Raw genomic sequence first — 26,679 nt, 5'->3', positions numbered from 1 at the left:
TGTCTATCGAAAAGCTTTGATAACTTTTGTCGCGAGTGTCCCTAGATGACCCACGACAAATTTCATGCGAATCGGACGTACAGCCTAGAAGTTTGAACAAGCATGTTTTCAATTACATTAAAAGTTGCGGACAGGAAGTATGACCGACCATGGCTAATTGGGTATCATTTTACTCTGCATGACCCAAAGAATGTAAAGGGAGAAGTCACAGGATGATAGGCCAAATTCATCAAACGTTTTAAGCATTTCTTATATATTTGTTATATCTTTTTAACACAAGGTGGCGCTGGCCCCAAACTTTGTTGGTGCCCTCACGGCATGGTGCCAATGATGCACACCAAGTTTCATAACGGTACGGCAATACATTTGTAAAATACAGCATTTTACAAGAAAATTCTAAATGTCTGACATATGAAAATTAGGTACATTCGACTCTGTATGCTCCAAGGAATCTAAAGAGACCATTATTATAATTTTAAGTAGGCCCAACTATTCAGAAAGTATAAACAAAAACAGCAATTTTTCATATTTCTTGACCAATAGGTGGCGCTGTGCCTAAAACTCCTCAGGTACTCTCATAACATGATGGCTATGACATATACCAAGTTTCGATTTGAATTTCTTTTAAGCATTATAGTTTGAACGGTTGGGTATATCAAAAATATTTTAATAACTCTTTGCCTAAAGTGTCCCTGGATTATACACGCCAAATGTAGTTGGGCAGAAATTGTAACCATGATAACCATTCGAACCAAGGAATTAGAGGAAATATATTGTTTCTAGTACATATGGTTCAAAGTTAGAAGTATAAACGTGTGAGCAATTTTAAAGTTAAAAGCATAAACAGTTGGTTGCATTAGAGGGTTTAAATATGCCACGAGGAATGTTCACACTCTCCCCTACCTGTGTGCCAAATTTCACAACTTATTACCAAACGGATCTATGGGCTGACATAAGCTGCGTTTCCATTAAACTATTTTTATGCACATTTTGAAAATGCGCATAAGAAATCCTAAATGAAAACGCCTGATACGCGAATAAACTCTAAATATTCACATAAAATTGAATGCGCTAGGAGGTGGTGGATTTTCTAGAGTTTCACATAAGTTCAAATGCACATTAAAGTGATGGAAAAAGCTTATTCATACAAACGATGACATGTCATGACCATTTGTAAAGCGCTTGTCGGATGGTATAGGTATGTGAGAGCTTGTGTGACTGGCTCAACGAAAGACCCATGGCACAAAATTCTTCAAACATAGCCCTGGTTAGTCGAAAGTGCTTCACCCACAGATCATTGTTAAAGTGGGTCCTCACAATCCACCAGAACTGTTTTGAGCATGGGTGCTCCTAGGTATATGGAGGCTGTCAGCGAATGGGAATAGCCATTTGAGCCCTCATTATGTGAGCTATTTCACTTATTCTGTGACGTTTTCTGTCAGCATTTAGTAACAATGTACAATTGCTTTATTACGGCAAATACAATTCTCCCCGAAGCAAAGTGGTCGTTCAGCTGCTGCTTGACAAAAAGGCGGGCTCCTCAAGATAATGCACATTTGTGCAATGTGCAATGATTCGCATTTTCTTTAGTCGAATTTTTAGAAATGCGCATTAAAAATGCTAAATATTTTGATGGAAACCCAGCTATAGACTCCACATCAGGGGAAGAATAATAATAAGAACACTAACAGATACAAAAGGGGCTCCACACCTTCGGTGCTTGGCCCCTAATTATACATTATATAAACAATGCATATAAAATGACATTATTGAATTGTATACTATCAAATAGTGAATAATGTTACCTAGAGGGCATACATAACTGTTAAGTCTTGTCTTCTCAAAAAACAAAAAGGACAAGCTCAAAAATTATCTAGAGATACTAAAACGGCAAAGAAATTATGCATGTGAAAATATGGCAAAATCTCTGTAATGTTGCTCTTTACCTTGTGAATTAATCAGTGCTGTATATTAATGCACAGGATTTCAGACAGATTCTGTTCCATACTTAAAAATCTACGGACCTTCAGACAGACTCCAGTTGAAAAAATGCCCATACATTTAGCTCAGATTCAAGAAATCTCTAGCCTTTTCCCATTCATTTCTGAGTCTGCCTTCTGTGTTTTTTCCTTTGTTGATTAGAGGGAACACTGAGAGAAAGTGAGAGGAGAGAGAGAGACAGAGAGGAATACATAAAAGGAGAGCAGATGTGCTTGCGGCTGCAGTGGCATGAGTAAGGCGGTGCCTCTCACCCTCTTCCGTAGCCGCTGCTCAGGGGCTGCTGCCCGTTTTGGGAGCGACCCATGGGAGAGAGAAGAGGGGGGCCGCCCGACCCCATGCCATTCCCCGCCCTCGCCCCCTCGCCCCCCTGACCCATCCTGTGCCATGATGTCATCACCGCTGTCTGACGACTGGCACACAGGAAAACAAGCATTACTGTTGCACACGCAGACCAGAGTGTTTACGACACAGTAAGCTCTCAACATGCATCTTTTTCCTTGATGTGAGTGTTGGAATGAGTGTATGTATGCAGGCCTGCAAAAGCTAGCATTAGAACAAAAGCTCAAAGCTTCCTTGATTTGAAAGGCCTGAATTTTTGTTCAAGCAAGAGGGGCAGAAACCCTCTCTTGAAAAACTTGTAAAATGTGTGTGTGTGTCTCTGCGTGTACATATTTGTGCTACCTCAGATTCTGTGTCTTTGCCAAAAACACATTTGGGACACTCCCAGCAGCTAGGCAGGTCTTTGTTCACCACTCCATCACCTGACACCTACAGAAAAAGGAGATAGCATATACATACATACATACATATATACCTCTATAAAAAGCTTTTTAAAATGACCACTTGATTTATAGAGGAAAAATGCTTTCAATTTGCATTGTATTCTTAAGGCTGATTTATACTTTGTTGAACCTATGGCATAGGCGCAGTGTAGTGGCCAACGCGTTGGGTTTGCATTTACACTTCTGCATTTGTGTCTGCATCGTTCTGCGATTACACAGTCAAAATACTAATTATACAATTATAAATAAACAAATGCAATATAATTCGTGGATTCAGAAGTATTTATTAAATTATTGTAGCACTAAAAATGAGTTCAAAGTATATGAAAATGATAACATTTAAGTAGGCTACATATTTATTATACATGTTGCCTGTATAACAGGGAGCAAATAAATGAGAACAATATTGTATGCTTGCTCATGAGTCACTTAAATAATAATAAACATGTTCTGTGCTGAAAAAGAAATCATATAAAGAAATCTAATTAATTAATAACTATACCTCACTTGTTGAACACTAAATGGGAGTCTTTTTAAAGACTTTACAACGCATATAGGCAATATATCCAACTCTTATCAGGTGCTTTTTAATTTGCTGACAAATTAGAAATGTTCCATTTACATAACCTTTGAAAGATAATTATTTACAGTGCACAATACTGTCAAACATATGGTCAAATCATTGTGCAGATCAGAAAGTTTGCCAGTAATATACAACATATTATTTCACTCACATATCAAATTAATATCAAGTAAAAGCCCTGAGGAAAAAAAAAAAAAAAAGCTTTTAGAGTTTATAAGCTGTAAACAGATATCTTTTGTCACATTTCACTTGTAACTTCATGAAACACAAACAGACCATAAAAACAGCAGATGCTCCTGATTGAGACTATTGCTTTAATGGTCCAAATACAATGTGAAATAAAGCATAGATATTAAAATAATCTAGGTAAAATGTGACGCTACCTCAGATATCGTTTTTATCATCCTAGGGGGCGGTCTCTGTTTACAAAGTGCACTAATAACAGCTGTTGTGGTCTCTGTCGATGCGACGCGCAGTTACATTTATGAAGAGGTGCATGTTAGGCTAAGGCGTAGGTTCAACGCAGAAGTATAAATCAGCCTTTATGTACAACAGTCAATAGAGCACAACAGTGAAAGCCCATTTTCAGTGGCTTGGACTATGCAAGTGTTTTCCCATTCATTCTCTTCACAGGCATTTAAAGAATATGATTCAATAATAGATATAAGCCTTGAACCAAATCGACCATCTCTGACATTCATCAAAACATTTGATTTAAATCTAAAATTGATTTGAAATCTGAAAAAAGGTACTTTCAATACGACCAATCTCATGAAGCATTCTGAAAAGATCAGCAATCATGAAATAATATATAAAAAACTATGAATAGTTAAAAACTACCATATATTTGAAAGTGTTTGAAAATAATAAAATATATACAAAGATATAAGCTGATAGTGTAAACAGCAACTGTTCTAATTCAGCAATTAACCATGACTTTTTAAAATGATGCTGATATAACACTTACATCATTCGGAGCTCATGATAGGTCTGTGTTTTTCAATATTGAAGTAACTCATCAAAATACACAAAATGGACCTCATTCATAAAACACAAGCAGAACGAATTTTTGTGTAAATCATTCGTAAAGCCGGTCTGACGTACATTTTCAGATTCATGAAAGTTTTTGTATTTTCAAAACGTTAGTTGGTACGAACAAATTTAGACCTGCTCCCAACCATAAATTATGCGTAAGACATCCGAACATGTTTTGTTCTTTCAGACAAACTGCCATGACTACATTCTGATAGAAGTAAAATTAAATAAGTAAAAAAACAATTTATTAAATGAGTGAAATTAACCTTAAAAAAATAACAAATAATATAAAAAGCTTTCATTTACAAACGTTTCTTTGCTGCTTGCATTTATTTTTTCAAAGTATAGTTTTTTCCCCCAACTCTGCTTATTTCCATCAGAAGTTCTTGACATGGGTTTGTGCTTGATTTTCTCAGAAAAATAAAAATAAAAAATAAAAAATGCCCTCTAACGTGACTGGCTGGTCATTTGATATAAGCTTTATTATTTAAATTTCATAATTTAGTATAGGCATTGGTAAATCGCGTTCATTTCATGTATGGTCTGTGGTAAAACCATTAATGAACACATTGCAAGCAGGTGCGTAAACAATAGACAGTACGACGTGTAGTGAAATGCTTATTACGACTGTCCGTGACATAAAATAGAATTAAAATACAACAGAATAGAAAACAGAATTTACATTGTATTTAAAAAAAAAAAAAAAAAAAAGAAAATATAAGGAAAGGAAGTACAAATAATACCGGCTCGTTCATATTAATGGGCTCTCCTCTCTCATTCGGCTTAAAGCCAAAATGTTCCCACACCGGAGACGTGGAATGCGGCTTAGGTCCATTTGGACTTATTTTTCCAAACTTTCTTGCTGGAATTATGCAGTCATCAAAAAACACCTATTAAAACACCTATTAGCCTCGAGTAACGTGTAATCTTCACATGTCGCTGTCCGCTCTGCATGTGTGGAGGAGCTGCTTGTCTGAGCCCCACCTCCAAAACAGAGAGCAGATGAGAGGACAGAAGCAGCGCGACTGGCTAAAATGTTGGTAACATTAATTCTTAGGTAAACAAACACGCATGTCAACACAAAAGGCACTATCAAAAATGATCGAGGTCATGTCCATAAATCGTACGATAAGTCGATAACGTAATTATCGTGACAGGCCTACGTTTGGAATTCACTAACATACACAAGTTGTACAACAAATCTGGGGAATACGAAGCGTTCATGAATCCGGCGGAATGTTTTCGTGAAGATCCATTTTACGTGGAAATTACTCTCAATTATTTTGTATATTTACGATATTTTCATGAATGAGGCCCAATGAGAATTAATCTCTTTAAAGCATCTGGAGAAGTGGAGTAAAATGCTGTCTGTGTTAATACAGAGGAGCATGTGTACCTTCAAACAGCTCGGATGTGCTATCTGAGCACAGTTGGAGCACTCCATGAGCTCTTCACTAGTCTCCTGGTTACCCTCCCCACAGAGCTCACATACAGCAGACAGCGGCAAACCAGGCTATGTAGAGACAGAGGCAAAGTTAACATATGGTCCAAAGACGAGAAAGGAAACTGTTTTGTCAACACAAACACAAGTCTTCAACTCACAGCGAGACACTGCCGGAGAACACAGGTCTGTTTGAGTTTGCCAGGACCACCAAACTTCTTCATGTCTCTGCAGAAGTTGCAGTCACCACACTCAGTACGCAGACAGGCCTCACAGCGTTTACAGCGTACACGCCGCCGCCGCAAGACCGACATATTGGAGGCTGGTTTCACTGGACGTGGAATGATGGGTGTGGCTGCCAGTTTGGGACGAATAACGGGTGGAGGGAGAGGAGGGGGCTGGTACCAGGAGGGCTTAAGAGAAGGACAAAGGAAATTAACTTTATTCACTGCATTGACAAATATGGAGAAACCTGGAAAAATATTTAATTGCGAGATGCCAAATAACTTGTTCCCAAATTAAATACACCATAGTGAAAAAAAAAACAACTTTTTTTTTCTCCTCAGCTTAAGCTGAAAAAGGTTAGCTCACCCAAAAATTAAATTCTGTCATCATTAATTAACCCTCTTATCATTTCAAACCTTCAAGTCCATTAAAAAAAAGAGAACATGTTTTAAAGAAACAAATTCAGTAAAGAAACAAATTCTCACCCTCTTCGGCCATCTGACAATAGGTTTTCCAGTATAGGAGAGTTTGGGGATGTCATTGGCATGTTCTTTCAATAATGCCTGACAGGGAGAGAAAACACATTCATCAGCTTTCAAAAAGCGTGGTCTAACTGGAATCATTCCAAGTCACATTTATATACAACTTGTGAAGCAGCTTTACGCATAGGCAAGTGCATTAGAAGACGACATGCAAGACAAACTGGGTGTGAGTGCTGACCCGTATATCGTGCAGCAGGGCAGCAGCGTTGTGTATTCCTGAAGGCACACATTTCTTATGAGCAGGCAGAGACTCCAGCTTTCCCACCAGATTCCACAGCCCCTCCAGCTCAAAAGGAGTCAAGTGAACTTTCACTCCAGGCCCACTGGTAGAAGAGGGAACATCATCATCTCTCTCCTCTTTAACATGGCCATTTAGTACCTCACCACCTGAGCTTTCCCATTTCAAGCCTGTGTGTATGAGTGTCAAGAGAGAGAAAGTTTCCCATTTGTGATCAGTACAAGCCATATACTGCATCTATGAGCATTTGAATGTGTTGTCAATCTACTGACCGATGCCCAGAGAGTATTTCTGGAACTCAGGGATAAGGTAGGAGGTGTTGGTCAGGCTGAACAGATAACGCTCCAACACGTACCAGCCCATCTCATAATAGAATGGATAACGGAACTTAGCTGGCACCTGAGGAAGGACCAGAGATGATGATAAATTATCAATAGACCCAATCATTATTTGAGGCTGTCTTTAGGTAAATCTCACCAAGAAAAGGCCAGGTCATACTTCACCACAAAAAATAAAATAAAAAAAGATTGATTTACTAATAAAAGATAGATTTGAATTTTATTTAAAATCAGCATAGTATCAGCATAGCTTATTACAATTATTTTTTTTTATATCAGCACAAATTAAACTACTATAAGTATTTGTTGTACTGATACACACTGCCTGGCCAAAAAAAAAAAGTTGCATACTCTAATATTTAGTTGGACCGCCTTTAGCTTTGATTACGGCGTGCATTCATCGTGGCATTGTTTCGACAACCTTATAAAATGTCACATTTATTTCCATCCAGAGTTGCATTAATTTTTGGCCGAGATTTTGTATTGATAATGGGAGAGTCAAACCACTCCGTAAAGTCTTCTCCAGCACATCTCAAAGACTTTCAATGGGGTTAAGGTCAGGACACTGTGGTCACACAATTCATGTGTGAAAATGATTCCTCATGCTCCCTGAATCACTCTTTCACAATTTGAGCCCAATGAATCTTGGCATTGTCATTCTTTTCCATGACCATGGGATAAGTCTTCCGACATTGTTGTTTAAGAAATGAGAAGCTACACACTACATCAGTTATAATTAAAAGAACTGTTACCAGCTGAAACATATTAATCACTGCAATAATGATCCAATCATAGGCTCTTAAGTATCTGCTTATTTAAATCCAAACAGCAACTTTTTTTTTTTGCCCAGGCAGTATATTATACTGTGTACTGAACACTGTTTCATGTGAACGTGTGCGTGAACTAGTCTTAAACTCAGAATCAAATCCTGAGTTGACAGAAAAAGTTGATGAGCAGCATCATGGAACCAATTAAGCCTGACTGGATTGGTTTGGTTTTGTTAACTCGAAACCAATCCTACAACCCTAAGTTTGTTCAACTAGCTTGATAGTACAGGCCTCAGGTTTTGAATGAGATTAAGCCTTCATAAAGTCCATAAACACGTAAGTTTGTAATTAACTGAAATATAGTAACCACTATGATAAATGTTGGACTCACTCGTGTCCTGTCCTCAATGCTGGAGATTTGTAGCTGTGTGGGGATGTTAAAACTATGCAGGAAATTCCCACCAAACACAAGAGTGTCCACAGGTGTGTAAACTGCATGGATCCAACCTAAACAATTAAAAATAAACTCATACTCATAGGTGATCTTCATTGCATAAATGCCATGAAAGAAAGTACAATTAATTAAAACAAAGTCTTTAAATTCATTTTTACCATATCAGTTTAAGGTAAATTAAATGTACAATAGTAACTCAGTGTGCATGTGTGTGTAAACTAACATATGTTTATGTCTGCATTTGAATACCTGATGGTATAATGAATGTGTAGCCCTGCTTGAGCTCAATCCTCTGGCAGTCAGTGGCCTTGTCACCAAGGAAGATGTCTCCTTGTTTCCCTGACAACACCCAGTTCTCATAAAGCTCCAGGTTTTGCGGCGTGGGTGGGATTAACCAAAACACCTGTAGAGGACACATTCAATCAGTGAGATTATTCATATAAAATTGCAATGGTTAAAATGGCATTATCAATGATCATATGACTCTACATTAAACTCAAATCAGAAAAACTTCAGGATGTGTGTTAATGTGCTCTGACCTTGCATCCCTGCAGTATGTGGTACCACACAGATGTACCTCCAAAGTCTATGTGGAAATCTGTGTAACAGCCCTGCACACTCATTAGGCAGTACCTGCACGCAGAACACAGGCAAAGTTGAAATAGGGAGAGAAAGACTGCATGGTAAAAGAGGAACAACAAATGACAAACAAAGAGGTGTCTGTGAGAAATAAGAGATGAAGAACAGTAGGAAAGAAAAGGGAAGATGGACAATACAAAGGACTTATTTATTTCCCGCAGTGCAGAACCTAAAGACCAAACATTTGTAAATACGGACTTAATTGGAGGATGAAAGAAATTCTCACTTCTGCACTTTGGGGTATTGCATCTCCATGATCGAGTTTGTGGAATCTCTTTGTCTTTCCTTTAAGTGTCGTGGCCACATGTTGTCCACCCAGTCAATCATATCCACCTGTGCCAGCAGGGAAAAAATATTAGAATTTTTTTGATGTGTCTACCAGTGAAAACCATTGATGCATGTACTAACCGTGGTAGGTCTTTTCACCAGGCTCTCTAGTTTAGTGTGGCTAAATTCAAGGCTGATAACATTGTAAAGCTTCTCTCGCTGAGAGGGAGGAGTCTCATAGTACCGCCTCCACTGGGTCATTGACATCTCCGTCCCCTTCTGAGTAGCCACATCCATCACATCAATCATCCGCCGACTTCCTGTCAACAGAGGAGCAGAAAGAAGGGGCTGAAGAATCCATATCGGCATTCCTTTACACCACTCTAAAAGGTATTCACGTATCTACCACATACGACACTTACCAACTAACGTTTTTACATCATTCACACTGAAGTCTTGATCCGGCATTCTAAATAATTATAAAAAGGCAGATTAGATTGTAAAGTAAAACATGAAAAAAATTCTGTAATATGAAACAGCAAAAAAAGAGGCAATAAAAGAGTCTATTTATTAATTTAGCACAGGCTTTTATCCAAGTGACTTACAAATGAGAATAATGTTTATATAGCCCAATAATAATAATTATTAATAATTAATAAGTAATTATTATTATTCCAAGGGAGAGAACAACACAAGAAGTACTACTATACCAAATTTGAATTGAGTACTACAATAATGCAGCTGTAAAAGAGCAAGGCTTAAAACATGCTCAATGCAAGTACACTGCCTGGCCCAAAAAAAAGTCGCCGGTTAAATTTAAATAAGCAGATACTTAAGAGCCTATGACTGGATCATTAATATGTTTCAGCTGGCAACAATTCTTTTAACCCTAACTGAAGCAGTGTGTAGCTTCTCATTTCTTAAACAACCATGTCGGAAGACGTATCTCATGGTCGTGGAAAAGATGTTACTGCAGGGGTTTGCAAACTTTTTGATAGGGAGCGCCATTTTTATTTTCCTGGTCAATGGCTGTGCAATTTTATTTATATGAATTTTTTTCACACCTGACCTGCATTCCAATCTACATCTTGATGTAATCCTTCCTCATGATCACGCAGCGTTTTCATCAGCTGAATGGGAGACTAAACACTATTAAAGTGTGACGAGACTCGCGCTGCGCATGCAAGCCATTTGCGCATCACAAGCCGATCAACTATTTAGCCCTTTTCAGTGAATCGCATCTGCAAAATCCTAAAACTTTAAATCCAGGTTTAATTTATATTTTGAATAGATTTTTGACCCATGGTTTATGCTTTCTCTTTTAATCGTTTAATGTAATTTTGAGTGTGACTATGGTTTAAGGAGGGTGTATCTGTATGCTGGGTTGGAAACCTCAAGGATTAATGGTGTTTTCCTTATTACATTATGTAGTGTTCTGAAATAAAAAAAAAAAGAAACAAATGAAACACGGAATGTAGGCCGTCATCTGCACAGCCTGACCGAAGCAATTCGGGCGCGTTTACTCGCTTGATTAACCGAACATGAAATGCTGCCGGCTCGCGATGCGTGAATGGCTTGCACGCACTGCACAAGTCTGTTGGTTATACTGCAGTCTCGTCACATTTTAACTTTTTTTGTTTAGCCTCCCATTCAGCTCAGTAAAACATGCTGAGTGATCATGAGAAGGATTACATTAACATGAAGATTGGAATGCGGAATTTATATAAATAAAATAGTCTACTCTCTCGCTGTTGCTGGTGTGCCAGTTATTACCCCTCCATGTATCAATGCTGGCACGTGTGCCATAGGTTGCCGACCCCTGTGTTACTATGTTTCAGAAGGGGCAAATTATTGGCCTGCAAAGAAAACAACTAAGGAGACTGCTGAAATTCCTGGAATTGGGTTAAGAACTGTCCAACACATTATTAAAACCTGGAAGGATAGTGGTGAACTGTCAGCTTCGTGGAAAAAATGTGGTCAGAAAAAAATCTTAAATGATCGTAATCGGAGATCACAAAAAAGCTTGTTATTTTAAATACTATTAAAATAACATTAAAATAAAATAATAATAATAATAATAATAATTCGACAGTAGAACTCACGCTCACTCATGTTTAATAGTGAAAGTAAGAGCATTTCCACACGCACAATGCGACGAGAACTTAAAGGAATGGGACTAAACAGCTGTGTGGCCACAAGAAAGCCACTTGTTATTGAGGTTAATTGGACAAAATACTTAAATTTGCAAGAGAGCATATAAAGACTGGACTGTGGAGCAATGGAAAAAGGTCATGTTATCTGATGAGTCCAGATTTACCCTATACCAAAGCGATGGGCATGTCAGGGTAAGAAAGGAAGAGCATGAAGCGATGCACCCGTCATGCATAGCGCCCACTGTACAAGCCTCTGGAGGTGGTGTTATGATCTGAGGTTGCTTCAATTGGTCAGGTCTAGGCTCAGCAACATTATGTGGCAATAAAATGAAGTCAGCTGACTACCTGAATGACCAGGCTATCCCATCAATGGATCTTTTCTTCTCTGACGGCTCAGGCATATTCCAAGATGACAATGCCAAGATTCATCAGGCTCAAATTGTGAAAGAGTGGTTCAGGGAGCACGAGGTATCACTTTCACACATGAATTGGCCACCACAGGGTCCTGACCTTGGAACGTGCTGGAGAAGACTTTACGGAATGGTTAGACTCTCCCGTCATCAATACAAGATCTCGGCCAAAATTAATGCAACTAAACGTTGTGACATTGCATAAGGTTATCAAAACAATGCCCTGATGAATGTGTGCCCTAATCAAAGCTAAAGGCGGTCCAATGAAACATTAGAATATGCAACTTTATTTTGGCCAGGCAGTATATGTAAACGTTGACGCTTCTAGCTACAAAAGCTCAATTTCATGTGTTGTTGCATTCAGAAATGTGCCAGACCACAATTCATAACGTGACGCAAGTACGTGTCACATTGAGTTTTCTTTAAGTCAAGTACTGTTTTAGAAGACCAACAGTTTAAGAGAATAATGCTCAGTTATTAAGATAATGTCAATAGATTTATAGCAACTTGCCTGGAATATTCCGGGTTCAATACAAGTTGAGCTCAATCGACAGCATTTGTGGTATAATACTGATTAAAACAAATGTATTTTGACTTGCCCCTCCTTTTCTTTAAAAAAGCACAAATCTGGGTTCCAGCGACGCACTTACAATGGAAGTGAATGGGGCCAATCTGTAATCGTTAAAATGGAATGGAATGTACTTTATTGTCCCCGTTGGGGGAAACTTGGGGTGGACTCAACAGGCAACATTTCTACATTTCAGCATCACCCGAATAAAAGATAGAAAAATAACAATACAATGGATACATAAAATATACAACAATTCAACACAGCATACATATCCATCAATCATAAAAATATATCCATCAATAAATACATCTAATACATAAAAATTCAAACATGATAGAAGCATACAATCTAAATCATTTGGCATCATTTAACAATTTAATAGAAAAAGGCAGAAATGAATTTTTAAATCTATTCAATTTACACTGATGAGCTCTAAAACGCCTGCCCGAAGGTAACAATTCATAATTAACAAAAAGAATGTGAGATGGATCGCTTAAAATTCTCCTAGCTTCCCTTAACGTACACTGTTCACACAGAAAACACTCACTGTTTCAAAAGTATAGCCACAAGATGCAAGTAATATGTGTGTTAACATGATTTTAGTGTGATAAAATCGCATGTTGACCTTTTCTGTGTAAAGTTATAGCCAATTTTACAACTTCATTGTAAGTTGTCTCACTGTAACCTCAATTCTTGCTTTTTTTTTTTAAAGAAAAGGAGGGACGAGTCGAAATTATTTTTTGTGGTAATCAGCATTTTCCACAAATGGTGCCGATTGAGCTCAACTTGTATTGAACCCAAAATATTCCTTTAATGCAGAGGTGCCCAAACTATTTAATATGAAGGGCCAAAAATCAAACTATATTATTTTTAAATTAAATATTAATACTGCAAAACACACAAAACTCTAAAATTAAAACCATCAAGTGTCCTGTACTTGCACAATGCACATAATTGATTTCAATAACATTTTTATGTATGTTATGTCTCTCTCATTTGTGAGTCACTTTGGATAAAATGTCTGCTAAACGACTAAATGTAAGAGTCTCTTAAAACATGGTTACTGTCTCTTTAAGAACAGGGCATCTCTTCACATTGAACACAAGGGAGTTCTGTGCAGTTTGGGAGAGATGAGGATACAATGCCATGGCGTAATACTATCAAGTAGGATATTGTTTTGTGATAAAGAAGATATTAAAGCTATTTCTTATCATAGACCTAGGTTACATATTGTGCTGGATTTCACTCAGTATTAATTAATTAGGATTAATTAAACAATGCAGTAAAATGTTTTTGCGTAGTTAATGCATTTAGCCTACTTACTTTTATTTGACATTAAAACAGTTTTCCTTGTGTTATATCAAAAACTTGAATTGTACTTTTGCTTCTTTTCTTAAGAGGCGATGGATTAAAGCTGAATGAATTACGTTATGAATGGAAATAAAAGCTACGAAGCACATTTCTGCAAATTAAAAAATTGAGAAGCCTATTAATTTAGATGACTCCAAAATATGATTATGATTAAGAACCTGCCGAAATATGGCATTGTATCTTTTGGTTATTAAAAAACCTGCAGCTATCCATTTATAGGCAGAAAGTTGCAAGTAAAACGAGATATTCTCACGATTGACATATGAATTACAGTACGATGCACACACACCTCAAAACGGGTTTTAGTCAGAATAAGAAGATGAAATATGAAAAATTAGTTTACTGCATTACCGTTTTTGTCTAGCTGGCAGGGCAGAAAAGGGATTTTTGAGAGTACTAGTCTGTTCACTTATAGTGCTTGACAATGTTGTGCAGTGTTTGGAGTGAATAGAACCGTTGTTTATATTGAAATGCTCCCTCACCTGAATTTATCAAGCCCGCTTCACGGGTGCGCTTCAGTGGTCGCGTTCACATGGATATAAAATGCTGCACAACGTATAGTGCGCATTCAACCCATATTTCATTTCGTATGACTGTACGGACTGTTCTGCGAGTCCACCTAATTACCTGTAATTTCTTGATACTGCTTCAGTTCCCACTCCATTTTAAAACAACTAGGTTCTGTCTGGCGGTACTGAATGCCCACCTCCGTCTTTGAAGCTGGCCAATCATAATGAAGATTTTGGGGTGGCACCTGGGATGGCCAATGGAGCAAACTTTCAGACAGCACTTATTTAAAGGTCATTGAAGTATACATATACATTTTTAAAAATTAAATCATTTACACTCTCTACTTTTCAAATAAGCTATAGTTTTTGTAATGCAAAAATAAAATAAAAATGTTCATGTAAATTAAAGACAACTGCATCAATGCCATATTTTTTTTTCCCCCTCTTGTCATCTGTGGCAAGGTGGGCCAAATCAAAGGTCATCACAGGTCAACCTTGGCCCATGGGCCCTAGTTTGGGCACCTCTGCTTTAATGGCACAGACTTTAGAATTTAACCATAACACCCAATTGAATACTGAGGTTTGTTTCTAACACAGGAACACAAGAACTCTCCTTAAGTATGTTCAACCGGACTGCACATTGACAATGCATCGACCAAGCGCTGACATCCTTGTTCTTTCGTAAACTACGTTTCTTACCTAAAGATATATGGGTGTAGTGCAACTCAAAAGGCAGGCTTTTCATATAAAAGGAAAGGAGGTGGGGCTTGGGAGAGAGAAACAGAGTGAAAGAGAAAGTGAGAAGAGACAGTCTCTTACTTCATCCCAAGTCCATCCGGTCTCTCAAAGATGATGGGATCCCTGAGCCCTCCTCTCTGGATATACTCAAATGTAAAGTCTAAACAAAACAGACAAGAGTTAGAACTACACACGCCATAACATCCTATATTCATAAAGAAGTTCCATATGAGTTGCTCCAATGTAGGCTGTGTATCTCTCTGACCTTTGCCCTCCATGCATTTGACTCTGTCTGAGCTGAAGCGGCTGCTATGCAGCTTCTCCTCCAGATTGAATGTCCTCTTTCCCTCGATCTCGTCGTCGGAAATGCCATCGTCTTGGTACCGTCGCCGTGTCCCAGACCGCTATAAGACAAGGGAGCGAGCGAATGAGAAATAAATGCCTATGAAACACTAATTCCCTACATACACTCATCCTTTAGTTTTGAATGTTGGACAAATGTTGTAGTTTTATAACCACCACAGCTCTCTGCCAAACTTCACACAAAAGTGATCAACAGTGCTGGGCTAAATGAGTGTACACCTACACTGGGCTGAGAGATGCGCTCGCCCACAATCTCTCACACACACACTATATACTAACTCACACTCCTCACGAGCATTAGCCTACACACATAACTGTGTCATAACACATCATAATTCCCACTTGTCAAAACACAACACATTTCTGCCTGTTATTAACCATTTCAAACCTGTAATACATAGAATCTAGGGACGGTCATTTTTTTCTACTCGAGTACTTGTCGAGTACTCAAGGGGCGATTACATGTTCAAAACTGTATACATGTCTGACAAACGTCTATGGCTGCTGCATTGTGCCTTGTTGTTCCAGTGTATCGTCTATTCATTATTATAGGCTGTTATAAAATAATATGGTTTAAAAATGTACAAAAGATTCAAAATATAATGCATCATATTTTATCATTGTGAAGATTCGCTGTCCAACTCTGACAGAATGTACCCAACGCACATCTGTCTGTTTTACTTCGGGTTACCGTAGAAATCTTAGTAAGCATGCACCAGTTTTTTTACTGACTGTCTGAACCGTCTATTTTCAAATAACAGGAGACGCCATAATTACATTTTTAATATGTGTGTTAAATTGAAGTTCAGTTTGAAGACGCTGCATTGTGTTCCATTTAGCTGCACTCTGTCTAGCTGTTTGAAACACTCGCCTGCTGTATATGCGTTGCTTCAGCGGTTTGAGTCCACTGCCACACGTGCCTGGTGTGTGTGTGTGTGTGTCCCCAAATGTTCGCTCGTGAGGAAAGCCGCAATGCTCTGTATTGTTGTTGCTGTGATTCATGAAGCGTTCCATTCAACTTGGAGAGTCTGAATTTCCACCTTTCAACTGGGGAAAGTGCAACGGAATGACACTTTATATTGGACATCTAACTTGGAAACTCGTGCACAAATCTTCAACTCCCATTTCGTCAAGATGCAGGTGCGTGTTACTTAACGCAGGGCAGGGAGGTTTACGGTCAGTGACAAACTTACTTTTATTAAATAATATCCATTAATGAGTCAAAGTTCTTAAATGAAATGATAATAAATGTTTAGCAAACATTTTGCAGAGACAAGTGTTCAAAACACGGTTAATTACACTCTCTTTTGATTATCGTAAAGATAGCATTGCTGTGTTGTATCAGTTTGGTTGCTATGAGATGTTTCTGACAATCAATGTACCCCTCAAAACCACAACGTAATCAATCTCAAAATGAAAAATAAGCTCCCTCTTTGTTCGTGTTTAGTTGTCAGGTAATTGTCACTGGATTTCGAATTAAGTGAAAAGTCACATCATGCGTGATCACTATCGATCATCGTTTTCAGGATCGATCATTGCTGCCATGTTCGAGTACCCGTGTACTCGTGCCCATCCCTAATAGAATCCTTGTGCTCCAGGAAACGGAGTAGGTGTTCAGTAATTCTGTCTTTTTAAGGGATCATGTCATGCATTTGTTTTTTTTTGTTTTTTTGTTCCTTGAGGTTCACTTAATGTTAAAGTGTTTTGCACAAAACAAGTGCAGGGGTGGGTAACAATACAGATTCCCTGATGCATCAAGATCTTATTTGAACGATCTCGATATCAATTCTTAAATCCCAAGATCGATCTTTTACTCTATGTGCAAACCTCCACTACAATGAGAGGAAATCACTCACCAAATTTTGCACAATGCGACTAAAAATTTATTTGGCAACTGGCTGGTAAATTTTTAGATTTCACTCACAAGTGAATAAATTGTGTAGTATAGTGGTGGAGTATTCAGCAGCAAGATCCTTTCACTGCATTTTGAGAATAAAAGTTGTTCTGTGTAATGCATGTCCAAAGACTAAATCTACACAACCGATTTGTCAATGAATAATGTCTCTTTTAATACCATTTCTGTTCTTTATAGTCAGTTGTTGATCAAATACAACAAAAAAAACACGCATGGCACAGATGAGATAAAGCCATTCGAGTCTCTCTCGTTAACATGCGCACATTTAAAGACGCTGTTTATGGGGTAGCTCAGTGGTAAAAGACGCTGGCTACCACCGCTGGAGTCGTGAGTTCGAATCCCAGGGTGTGCTGAGTGACTCCAGCCAGGTCTCCTAAGCAACCAGACTGGCCCTGTTGCTAGGGTGGGTAGAGTCACATGGGGTAACCTCCTCATAGTCGCTATAATGTGGTTTGTTCTCAGTGGGGCACGTGGTGAGTTGAGCGCGGATGCCGCGGTGGATGGCGTGAAGCCTCCACATGCGCTATGTCTCTGTGGCAACGCACTCAACAAGCCAAGTGATAAGATGGGCGGGTTGATGGTCTGAGACGCGGAGGCAACTGAGATTCATCCTCCGCCACCCGGATTAAGGTGAATCACTACGCCACCACGAGGACTTAAAAGCGCACTGGGAATTGGGCATTCCAAACTGGGTGAAAAAGAAAAAAAAGAGACGCCGTTTACATAAATGCTGGGCATCCTTAAAGAGACAGTATTGCTTTATCATCACATGTTCATCAAATCAATGAAAATACATTTCAGCCACAATACGGGACATCCTGGCTAATACGAGTCAGTTGAGACAGCTGGCAATCTCACTAGCGTATAGGCCACTACACCACTGCCTTTCGTTGGGCTCCGCACTAAGTGCTCATCTTACATAATTACAATAATGATAAAAATAAATTGCAGCCAAGTTTGAAAATGTTTAATGAATTAAATAAAAATCTAAAAATAATGAAGGCATGTTTTTCACTAAATTAACAACAATATTTAATAATTTATTTAGATGCACCAATACTACAATACAGTAATACAAATTTATATTCACCTACATACGAAAAAAACATTTGTGGAAATGTTCACACTCACTCACTTTTTGGAGACCAGTTACATTTTATTATAATACTGAATTATTATTATTATTATATGGATTATTATGAGGATTATACAGGTGCATCTCAATAAATTAGAATGTCATGGAAAAGTTCATTTATTTCAGTAATTCAACTCAAATTGTGAAACCCATGTATTAAATAAATTCAATGCACACAGACTGAAGTAGTTTAAGTCTTTGGTTCTTTTAATTGTGATGATTTTGGCTCACATTTAACAAAAACCCACCAATTCACTATCTCAAAAAATTAGAATACATCATAAGACCAATAAAAAAAACATTTTTAGTGAACTGTTGGCCTTCTGGAAAGTATGTTCATTGACTGTATATGTACTCAATACTTGGTAGGGGCTCCTTTTGCTTTAATTACTGCCTCAATTTGGCGTGGCATGGAGGTGATTAGTTTGTGGCATTGCTGAGGTGGTATGGAAGCCCAGGTTTCTTTGACAGTGGCCTTCAGCTCATCTGCATTTTTTGGTCTCTTGTTTCTCATTTTCCTCTTGACAATACCCCATAAATTCTCTATGGGGTTCAGGTCTGGTGAGTTTGCTGGCCAGTCAATCACACCAACACCATGGTCATTTAACCAACTTTTGGTGCTTTTGGCAGTGTGGGCAGATGCCAAATCCTGCTGGAAAATGAAATCAGCATCTTTAAAAGCTGGTCAGCAGAAGGAAGCATGAAGTGCTCCAAAATTTCTTGGTAAACGGGTGCAGTGACTTTGGTTTTCAAAAAACACAATGGACCAACACCAGCAGATGACACTGCACCCCAAATCATCACAGACTGTGGAAACTTAACACTGGACTTCAAGCAACTTGGGCTATGAGCTTCTCCAACCTTCCTCCAGACTCTAGGACCTTGGTTTCCAAATGAAATACAAAACTTGCTCTCATCTGAAAAGAGGACTTTGGAACACTGGGCAACAGTCCAGTTCTTCTACTCCTTAGCCCAGGTAAGACGCCTCTGATGTTGTCTGTGGTTCAGGAGTGGCTTAACAAGAGGAATACGACAACTGTAGTCAAATTCCTTGACACGTCTGTGTGTGGTGGCTCTTGATGCCTTGACCCCAGCCTCAGTCCATTCCTTGTGAAGTTCACCCAAATTCTTGAATCGATTTTGCTTGACAATCCTCATAAGGCTGCAGTTCTCTCGGTGGTTGAGCATCTTTTTCTTCCACACTTTTTCCTTCCACTCAACTTTCTGTTAACATGCTTGGATACAGCACTCTGTGAACAGCCAGCTTCTTTGGCAATGAATGTTTGTGGCTTACCCTCCTTGTGAAGGGTGTCAATGATTGTCTTCTGGACAACTGTCAGATCAGCAGTCTTCCCCATGATTGTGTAGCCTAGTGAACCAAACTGAGAGACCATTTTGAAGGCTCAGGAAACCTTTGCAGGTGTTTTGAGTTGATTAGCTGATTGGCATGTCACCATATTCTAATTTGTTGAGATAGTGAATTGGTGGGTTTTTGTTAAATGTGAGCCAAAATCATCACAATTAAAAGAACCAAAGACTTAAACTACTTCAGTCTGTGTGCATTGAATTTATTTAATACACGAGTTTCACAATTTGAGTTGAATTACTGAAATAAATGAACTTTTCCACGACATTCTAATTTATTGAGATGCACCTGTATTTGTCTTGTACAATAATAATACATTTTTGTTGTATTTACTTCACAGATACCTGGAGCTTTTATTTTGGCAGAACACTAAAAGTGTAGTGTATTTGTCAATTTGCAATGGTGCTCATTACAAATTTGTTAACGCTGTCAAAATGCTTTCATTTCCTTTTCCTTGATAATGCACACAAACCAATCTGAGAAAGCTGAAAACAGCATATCATCACAGAACTGGGCACAAATACACAAGCACTTGGAAGTGAATGGTCGATCATGAAAACAATGATCAATAATAAATCAAGCATGATGTGACTTCTCACTAAATTTGAAATTCAGTAGCAACTATAAACAAACATGTCAAAGACAGGCCTCACATTTTTAATTTTGAGATCGATTTTGTAAAGATTTTTGGCAGTACACTGTGTTCTGAATCATCACAGCAACAAGCTCCAACACAGTGCAGGGTGACTTTCTGTCTGGGGCAGAGACAGCGCTCGACACTCTAAAGCACACACACCAGGCACATGACAGCACACAGGCACTATCAGTCGACCTAAATGATTTCATATCAAAGTAACACAGTTGAAATATCAGAATTAAATTTGCAACTTACCATGTCCAATATAGTTGGCACTGCTCCATCTGTTAATACAAGTTTCTTTGCAAAGCCTGAATCTTAATTTACAAAAGAATCCTTGAAGAACTGTGCAGAACAAACGTGATGCATTCAGGAAATTTGTTTGAATAAGCTCATTCTTAATGTTTGGATCCTTCAAAAGGCTAGGCAATTTTCAAATTTGCAAAGAAAATATGTATTCCTAATGACATGACCCCTTTAAAATCTAAAACATGCATATGACTGCTGAGAGTATTGGAGCAGAAGTACTGGAAGTGACAGTTGGGGATCATTTCATGACCATGTTCTATTTTTCCATAAAGCTAACCCCCATCTGTTAAACACTTCCATTTGTTAAATATAACATTTTACATCAATATAGGGAAGTCATCTTGATAAAACATCTATTCAGGAAGTCAATTTAAACCTCAAATCAATTTAATTAACCACTTAATTTAATACATTGTGTGTTCATGCTACATTAAAATGTAGGTGTTTTAATTGTGGCATCATGCATGTAATACAAAACTAGAATGCAATGCACACACAGTCAATGTGCCATAGTGGTTCCTTTAAATGCAGTGCTCTCCTCTCTAAATACCAACTTGCCGTTTTCTTAAAGATGCTGTAAAATAAGGCTTGTATTGCCTTATTGTATTTGGCTATTAGGCTAAACTTATCTAAAGGCTCCAGATATGTTTGTTTGCACCTCTGTGTTTGTTTCTTTGCATCTGTCAATCAATTTTTCACTCAAACCATTTTCTGATGCCCCCGAGTTCCAGGGCTGAGAAAAACTGTTATAAGTAACACTGCTACATTTGATGTCAGAAGTTTACATACACTTAGGTTGAAGTCATTAAACTTGTTTAACCATTCCACAGAATTCATATTAGCAAACTATAATTTTGGCATGTCGTTTAGTACATCTACTTTGTGCATGACACAAGTAATTTTTCCAACAATTGTTTACAGACAGATTGTTTCACTTTTAATTGACTATATCACAATTCCAGCGGGTCAGAAGTTTACATACACCAAGTTAACTGTGCCTTTAAGCAGCTTGGAAAATTCCAGAAAATGATGTCAAGCCTTTAGACAATTAGCTTCTGATTGGAGTTGTACTGAATTGGAGGTGTGCCTTTGGATGTATTTTAAGGCCTACCTTCAAACTCGGTGCCTCTTTGCTTGACATCATGGGAACATTCAAAAGAAATCAGCCAAGACCTCAGAAAAAACATTGTGGACCTCCACAAGTCTGGTAATTTCCAAACACCTGAAAGTACCACGTTCATCTGTACAAACAATAGTACGCAAGTATAAACACCATGGGACCACGCAGCCATCATACCGCTCAGGCAGGAGAAGAATTCTGTCTCCTAGAGATGAACGTAGTTTGGTGCAAAAAGTGCAAATCAATCCCAGAACAACAGAGAGGACCTTGTGAAGATGCTGGAGGAAACAGGTAGACAAGTATCTATATCCACAGTAAAACAAGTCCTATATCAACATAACCTGAAAGGCTGCTCAGCAAGGAAGAAGCCAGTGCTCCAAAACAGCCATAAAAAAGCCAGACTACACTTTGCAAGTGCACATGGGGACAAAGATCTTATTTTTTGGAGAAATTTCCTCTGGTCTGATGCTCAGTCGTAAATAGGTCTTCCAAATGAACAATGACCCCAAGCATACCTCCAAAGTTGTGGCAAAATGGCTTAAGGACAACAAAGTCAAGGTATTGGAGTGGCCATCACAAAGCCCTGACCTCAATCTCATTGAAAATGTGTTGGTAGAACTGAAAAAGCATGTGTGAGCAAGGAGGCCTACAAACCTGACTCAGTTACACCAGTTCTGTCTGGAGGAATGTTCCAAAAGTCCAGCAACTTATTGTGAGAAGCTTGTGGAAGGCGACCCAAAATGTTTGACCCAAGTTAAACAATTTAAAGGCAATGCTGCCAAATACTAACAAAGTGCATGTAAACTTCTGACCCACTGGGAATGTGATGAAAGAAATAAAAGCTGAAATAATTAATTCTCTTTACTATTATTCCGACATTTCACATTCTTAAAATAGTGATCCTAACTGACGTAAGACAGGGAATGTTTTCTAAGATTAAATGTCAGGAATTGTGTCAGGAATTGTGAAACTGAGTTTAAATGTATTTGGCTAAGGTGAATGTAAACTCCTGACTTCAACTGTAGCATATGAAATAGCACCTGTTTGATGCTCATACACATCACTACTCTAACTGAGTTTCCATCCAACTATTTTTTTATGCACATTTTGAAATTGTGCATAAGAAATCCTGAATGGAAATGCTTATATGCAAATAAACTCTCAAAATTAGCTTAAAATTTAATGCACCCGGAGGAGGTTGATATTCTAGAATTTCGCATTAGTTAAAATGTACATTAAGGTGATAGATGATGTGTTTTGACCATTGGTGCATGTGTTAAGAGTGTGCAATAGCTTGATGTGACTGGCCCAACAAAAGGTCTGACCTTGGCACACAATTCTTCAAACAAAGCCCTTGACACTCAGAAGTGTTTAACCCAAAGCTGGTCATTAAAGTGGGTCCTCACAATCCGCCAGAACAGTTTTGAGCGCAGGCTCTTCCAGGTTTGTGAAGGCTGACGGCATGTGGGCATTGCAACCACTTCAGTCCTAATTATATCAGATATTACACTTATTCTGCAGCATCTCCTGGCAGCATTTAATAAAACGAGGTACAATTGCTCCAATCTTGCAAATAAGGCCCCGTTTCCACCTGGTATTAAGATGCGTTTCGGGTGATCCCGTCACATGTGGTCAGGTGAGATACATGGTGTTTACACCTGGTCACTTAAATGAGTCTCCTGTGACCACTTGTGTTGGGAATTAGAGGGGAGGTCACTGTTTCATGGCCACATACATCAATCACTATGTCAGTGTGTTACTGCATGATGATAAAGCGCAAAAAAGTCAGAAAAGAAAGAAAGCAACAAAGAAAAAAAAAACACCACAGTGTTTCTCCCAGATGCGGTTGAAATTTAATCTAAGCACAAACGCAACATGTCACGCAGAATTATCCATTATTTTAGTGAATTACCTGTATTAAAGGAGCTTCAGGTGTTCGTGCTTGACATCTGTGTTGATATCGGACACACTAAAGAAGACCCGTGACGCTCTCATGATTGTGTATGTATCCGCTTTTTAAAATGTTTTGATCGGATGGTTATTTCCTTTTAAAGCCGCTCATAACCTGCAAAGTTTAAACTCTTGTTTTAGCGCAGTGGCTGACTGACAGGTGAGGGGTGGCGCTTCACTGCTGCCAGGAGGCATACATGATGGATTAGTGTTTACACCTCAAATGTGATGTGGACATGTGTTTTTGACCACATTCATATGTGGTTTCTATGATCTGACCACAAAACCTTTTAGACCACGTTTAGACCTGTATTTAGGGCTGACCACATGTGATCGGACCAACCGAAACGCATCTTAATACCAGGTAGAAATGGGGCCTAAAACTCTCCCCGAAACAGGGAGGTCATTCAGCTGCTCCATCATGAAAAGGCAGCTCCCTCAAGATTATACACATGACCAAGTGAATGGAAATGCACAATGATTCGTATTTTCTTTAGTTGAATTTTTCTTAAAAATGCTAAAGATTTCAAATGGAAACACAGCTACTGTTGCAAGAGCTGGTGAGTAACACACACAGGCATACACTCTTTCAAACAAAACAATAAGACCCTCCTCCACCCTTGCTTCCGCCCTCAATGTCTCTTTGGTGATGCAGGAGTGCTAGCCAATCACACGTCCTACAAAGCCCTGTTGTCACACCCTCTCAAACACAAGGAAAAACGGGGGAGAAAAATCAATGAATAGGGCATGACTGTGCAGTATCTTGAGAAATCCGTCACTGTTGCCAACCCTTCACGCATCCTATTCGTTGTAAAATACAAATAGAAACATATTAATCTCTTAAAAAAAAAAAAAAAAAAAAAACATTGCTTTACCAAGTACACCATAGAAAACAACCCACTCTCACCCACAACACAACCCATTCTCCTCTACTACACCACAATGTGACCCTAAAGTGTTCAGGTGGATGTGAAGTACCTCACTGCAGCCTGGTTATGCTTAGTTTAGTCAGTTCTGTACAAATGGTACAAGTTTGTGAATGATGCTGCAGTTTTCACCTCCTTTGGGCCAATGCGCACCACACGACACAGTCAGTCAGCTGCTGTCTGATTACGCATCTTTGAATTTTTCAATCTCTTTCATTCACAACATGGATCAAACTCTCAGAATGGGACAAACAATCAATGGTGAGACTGTACCACTATCATTTTCATTAGCTTTGATACACTGTCTCCCCATTTGACACCAATAACGGCACATTGGGAGGATATCACATCAAAACACAACCCTAACCTATTGTAGTTGAAATCAGCTAGGTAAAGTTAAGAAGAAATGGAAAGCAGAATTAAGGACAATGCAACTGGAATACGTCAAAATTATAAACCTCAGTTTTCTGTGCTCTTCCCCAGCCATTCATCCACCTACAACCTTGTTTCTTTCTGTAGCTCCTAGACTGCAGTGGGCTTGGAGGAAACCCTTGTGGAGGGCAATGAGACACTACACACCTCGCACCTTCAGTGTCACATCTTCATCCCTCTTCTTGCTCTTCCTCCTCCTGCCTCTTCGTCTCATCAACATGCCCCCATCAACAAGTGTCAGGATCTCCTCTCCGTTCTCCATACCTCTCTTTCAAAATGAGAAAATCTGCTGCCTGTTCTCCTTGGTCATCCTGTTGCCTCTGCAGTGCCCCCTCCCTCTCCTCTCCATCTGTTTCCCCATATCTGATCACATGGTCTGCTAAACCAATCCAATCATACATCTTCCACTTCCCCTGTTTCTTCAAAAACAGGCAGACTGTACACAGCAGTCCCTCTAACCCTACATACACACAGTGCTGGGTAGTGATGCATTACATGTAATCTTGATTACATAATCAGATTACAAAAATGTAGTACTTGTAATTACTTGAAACTCCTGCTGTGTAGGCAAGGCACAGCTCATACAGAGACAAAAAACAAAAAAAAAAAAAACACTCACTGACAGCAGACAACACAACACGTGGACGCATTCTTGTATTCAAACATTTAATGGAGCGCAAATCCGAACGCAGGTATCTCAAGATGTTTTTCTACATTTCAAACAACGTTTAACTTGACACAGCGACCTAAAGACGGTTTGTTTATGACGGGACGCAACCAAAGTGAGACGCTCCAAAAGCATCTGTCTGACGCAGGTGTACATTGACGCATCCTTACTTAGACAAGCCCTTAGAATAAATCTTGGACTGATTGTCGAATTAAATTGCTAAATGGATTGCTGTGAACTGTAAGTCAATGACTGGCTTATGTTCAATAATATGGAAGTAAACAATATATAATTGGATTATAAAGCCACTTTTTGTACCGTGTTGTCAATGCTTTAATTATATGCCAAAATAATGTAATGCCTTTTAATTATCTGAATTATTATTTCAACGCAAATATTTATATATGCGATGAATTCAATGAATTAATCAGCATACCATGTAATTATTTCAATTAAACATTTTTTAACTAAAAGTGTACTGACTACAATTTAAATCATAATCAGTACCGGAATGCAGTAGTAATCTACCCAGCACTGCATACACACCATTAGCCTAATAAAAATAAAATAAAAAGCAGTTTCTCCAAAAAAACGAATAGGCTACTATCATTCTCAAAACAGCAACAACCAAAGTGATTTCAGACCAGATTTATGGAGTCTACACTACACTACGAATGTAGCAAGTCAATCTATAAGGTATTCCACTAAACTAACATTAAAGCTCAAATACAATTTACCACTGATTCTATGGACTCAAGTGTGTATGGTGTGGCTAAATTACTAATAGTAAATTAC

At 38.5% G+C, this 26,679-nt stretch overlaps 1 protein-coding gene across 5 annotated transcripts in view; it reads right to left on the bottom strand.

The window, feature by feature from the left end:
* The window catches only part of LOC127443372 (lysine-specific demethylase 2A-like), a 41,832-nt gene that overhangs the window by 11,771 nt on the left and 3,382 nt on the right, over window positions 1-26,679 (bottom strand). For 2 of the 5 annotated variants that reach the window (XM_051701899.1, XM_051701900.1), the window contains exons 2-16: window positions 15,330-15,468; window positions 15,146-15,224; window positions 9,735-9,781; window positions 9,454-9,632; window positions 9,272-9,378; window positions 8,946-9,126; window positions 8,656-8,809; window positions 8,344-8,459; window positions 7,120-7,246; window positions 6,788-7,017; window positions 6,553-6,630; window positions 6,004-6,255; window positions 5,798-5,914; window positions 2,683-2,769; window positions 2,253-2,411 (exon numbers count right to left, since the gene is read on the bottom strand). In XM_051701899.1, the coding sequence (XP_051557859.1) occupies window positions 2,253-2,411; window positions 2,683-2,769; window positions 5,798-5,914; window positions 6,004-6,255; window positions 6,553-6,630; window positions 6,788-7,017; window positions 7,120-7,246; window positions 8,344-8,459; window positions 8,656-8,809; window positions 8,946-9,126; window positions 9,272-9,378; window positions 9,454-9,632; window positions 9,735-9,781; window positions 15,146-15,224; window positions 15,330-15,468 (2,052 nt within the window). Of the gene's footprint in view, window positions 1-2,252; window positions 2,412-2,682; window positions 2,770-5,797; window positions 5,915-6,003; window positions 6,256-6,552; window positions 6,631-6,787; window positions 7,018-7,119; window positions 7,247-8,343; window positions 8,460-8,655; window positions 8,810-8,945; window positions 9,127-9,271; window positions 9,379-9,453; window positions 9,633-9,734; window positions 9,782-14,444; window positions 14,572-15,145; window positions 15,225-15,329; window positions 15,469-26,679 lie in introns of those variants that run through there. The other 3 variants (XM_051701901.1, XM_051701903.1, XM_051701902.1) reach the window with 3 other exon arrangements.

The sequence above is a fragment of the Myxocyprinus asiaticus genome, chromosome 7 (genome assembly GCF_019703515.2).
Source record: "Myxocyprinus asiaticus isolate MX2 ecotype Aquarium Trade chromosome 7, UBuf_Myxa_2, whole genome shotgun sequence".
Lineage (NCBI taxonomy): Eukaryota > Metazoa > Chordata > Actinopteri > Cypriniformes > Catostomidae > Myxocyprinus > Myxocyprinus asiaticus.
The sequence above is the reverse complement of the archived record's forward strand: the minus strand, read 5'-3'. Positions and strand labels throughout refer to the sequence as shown.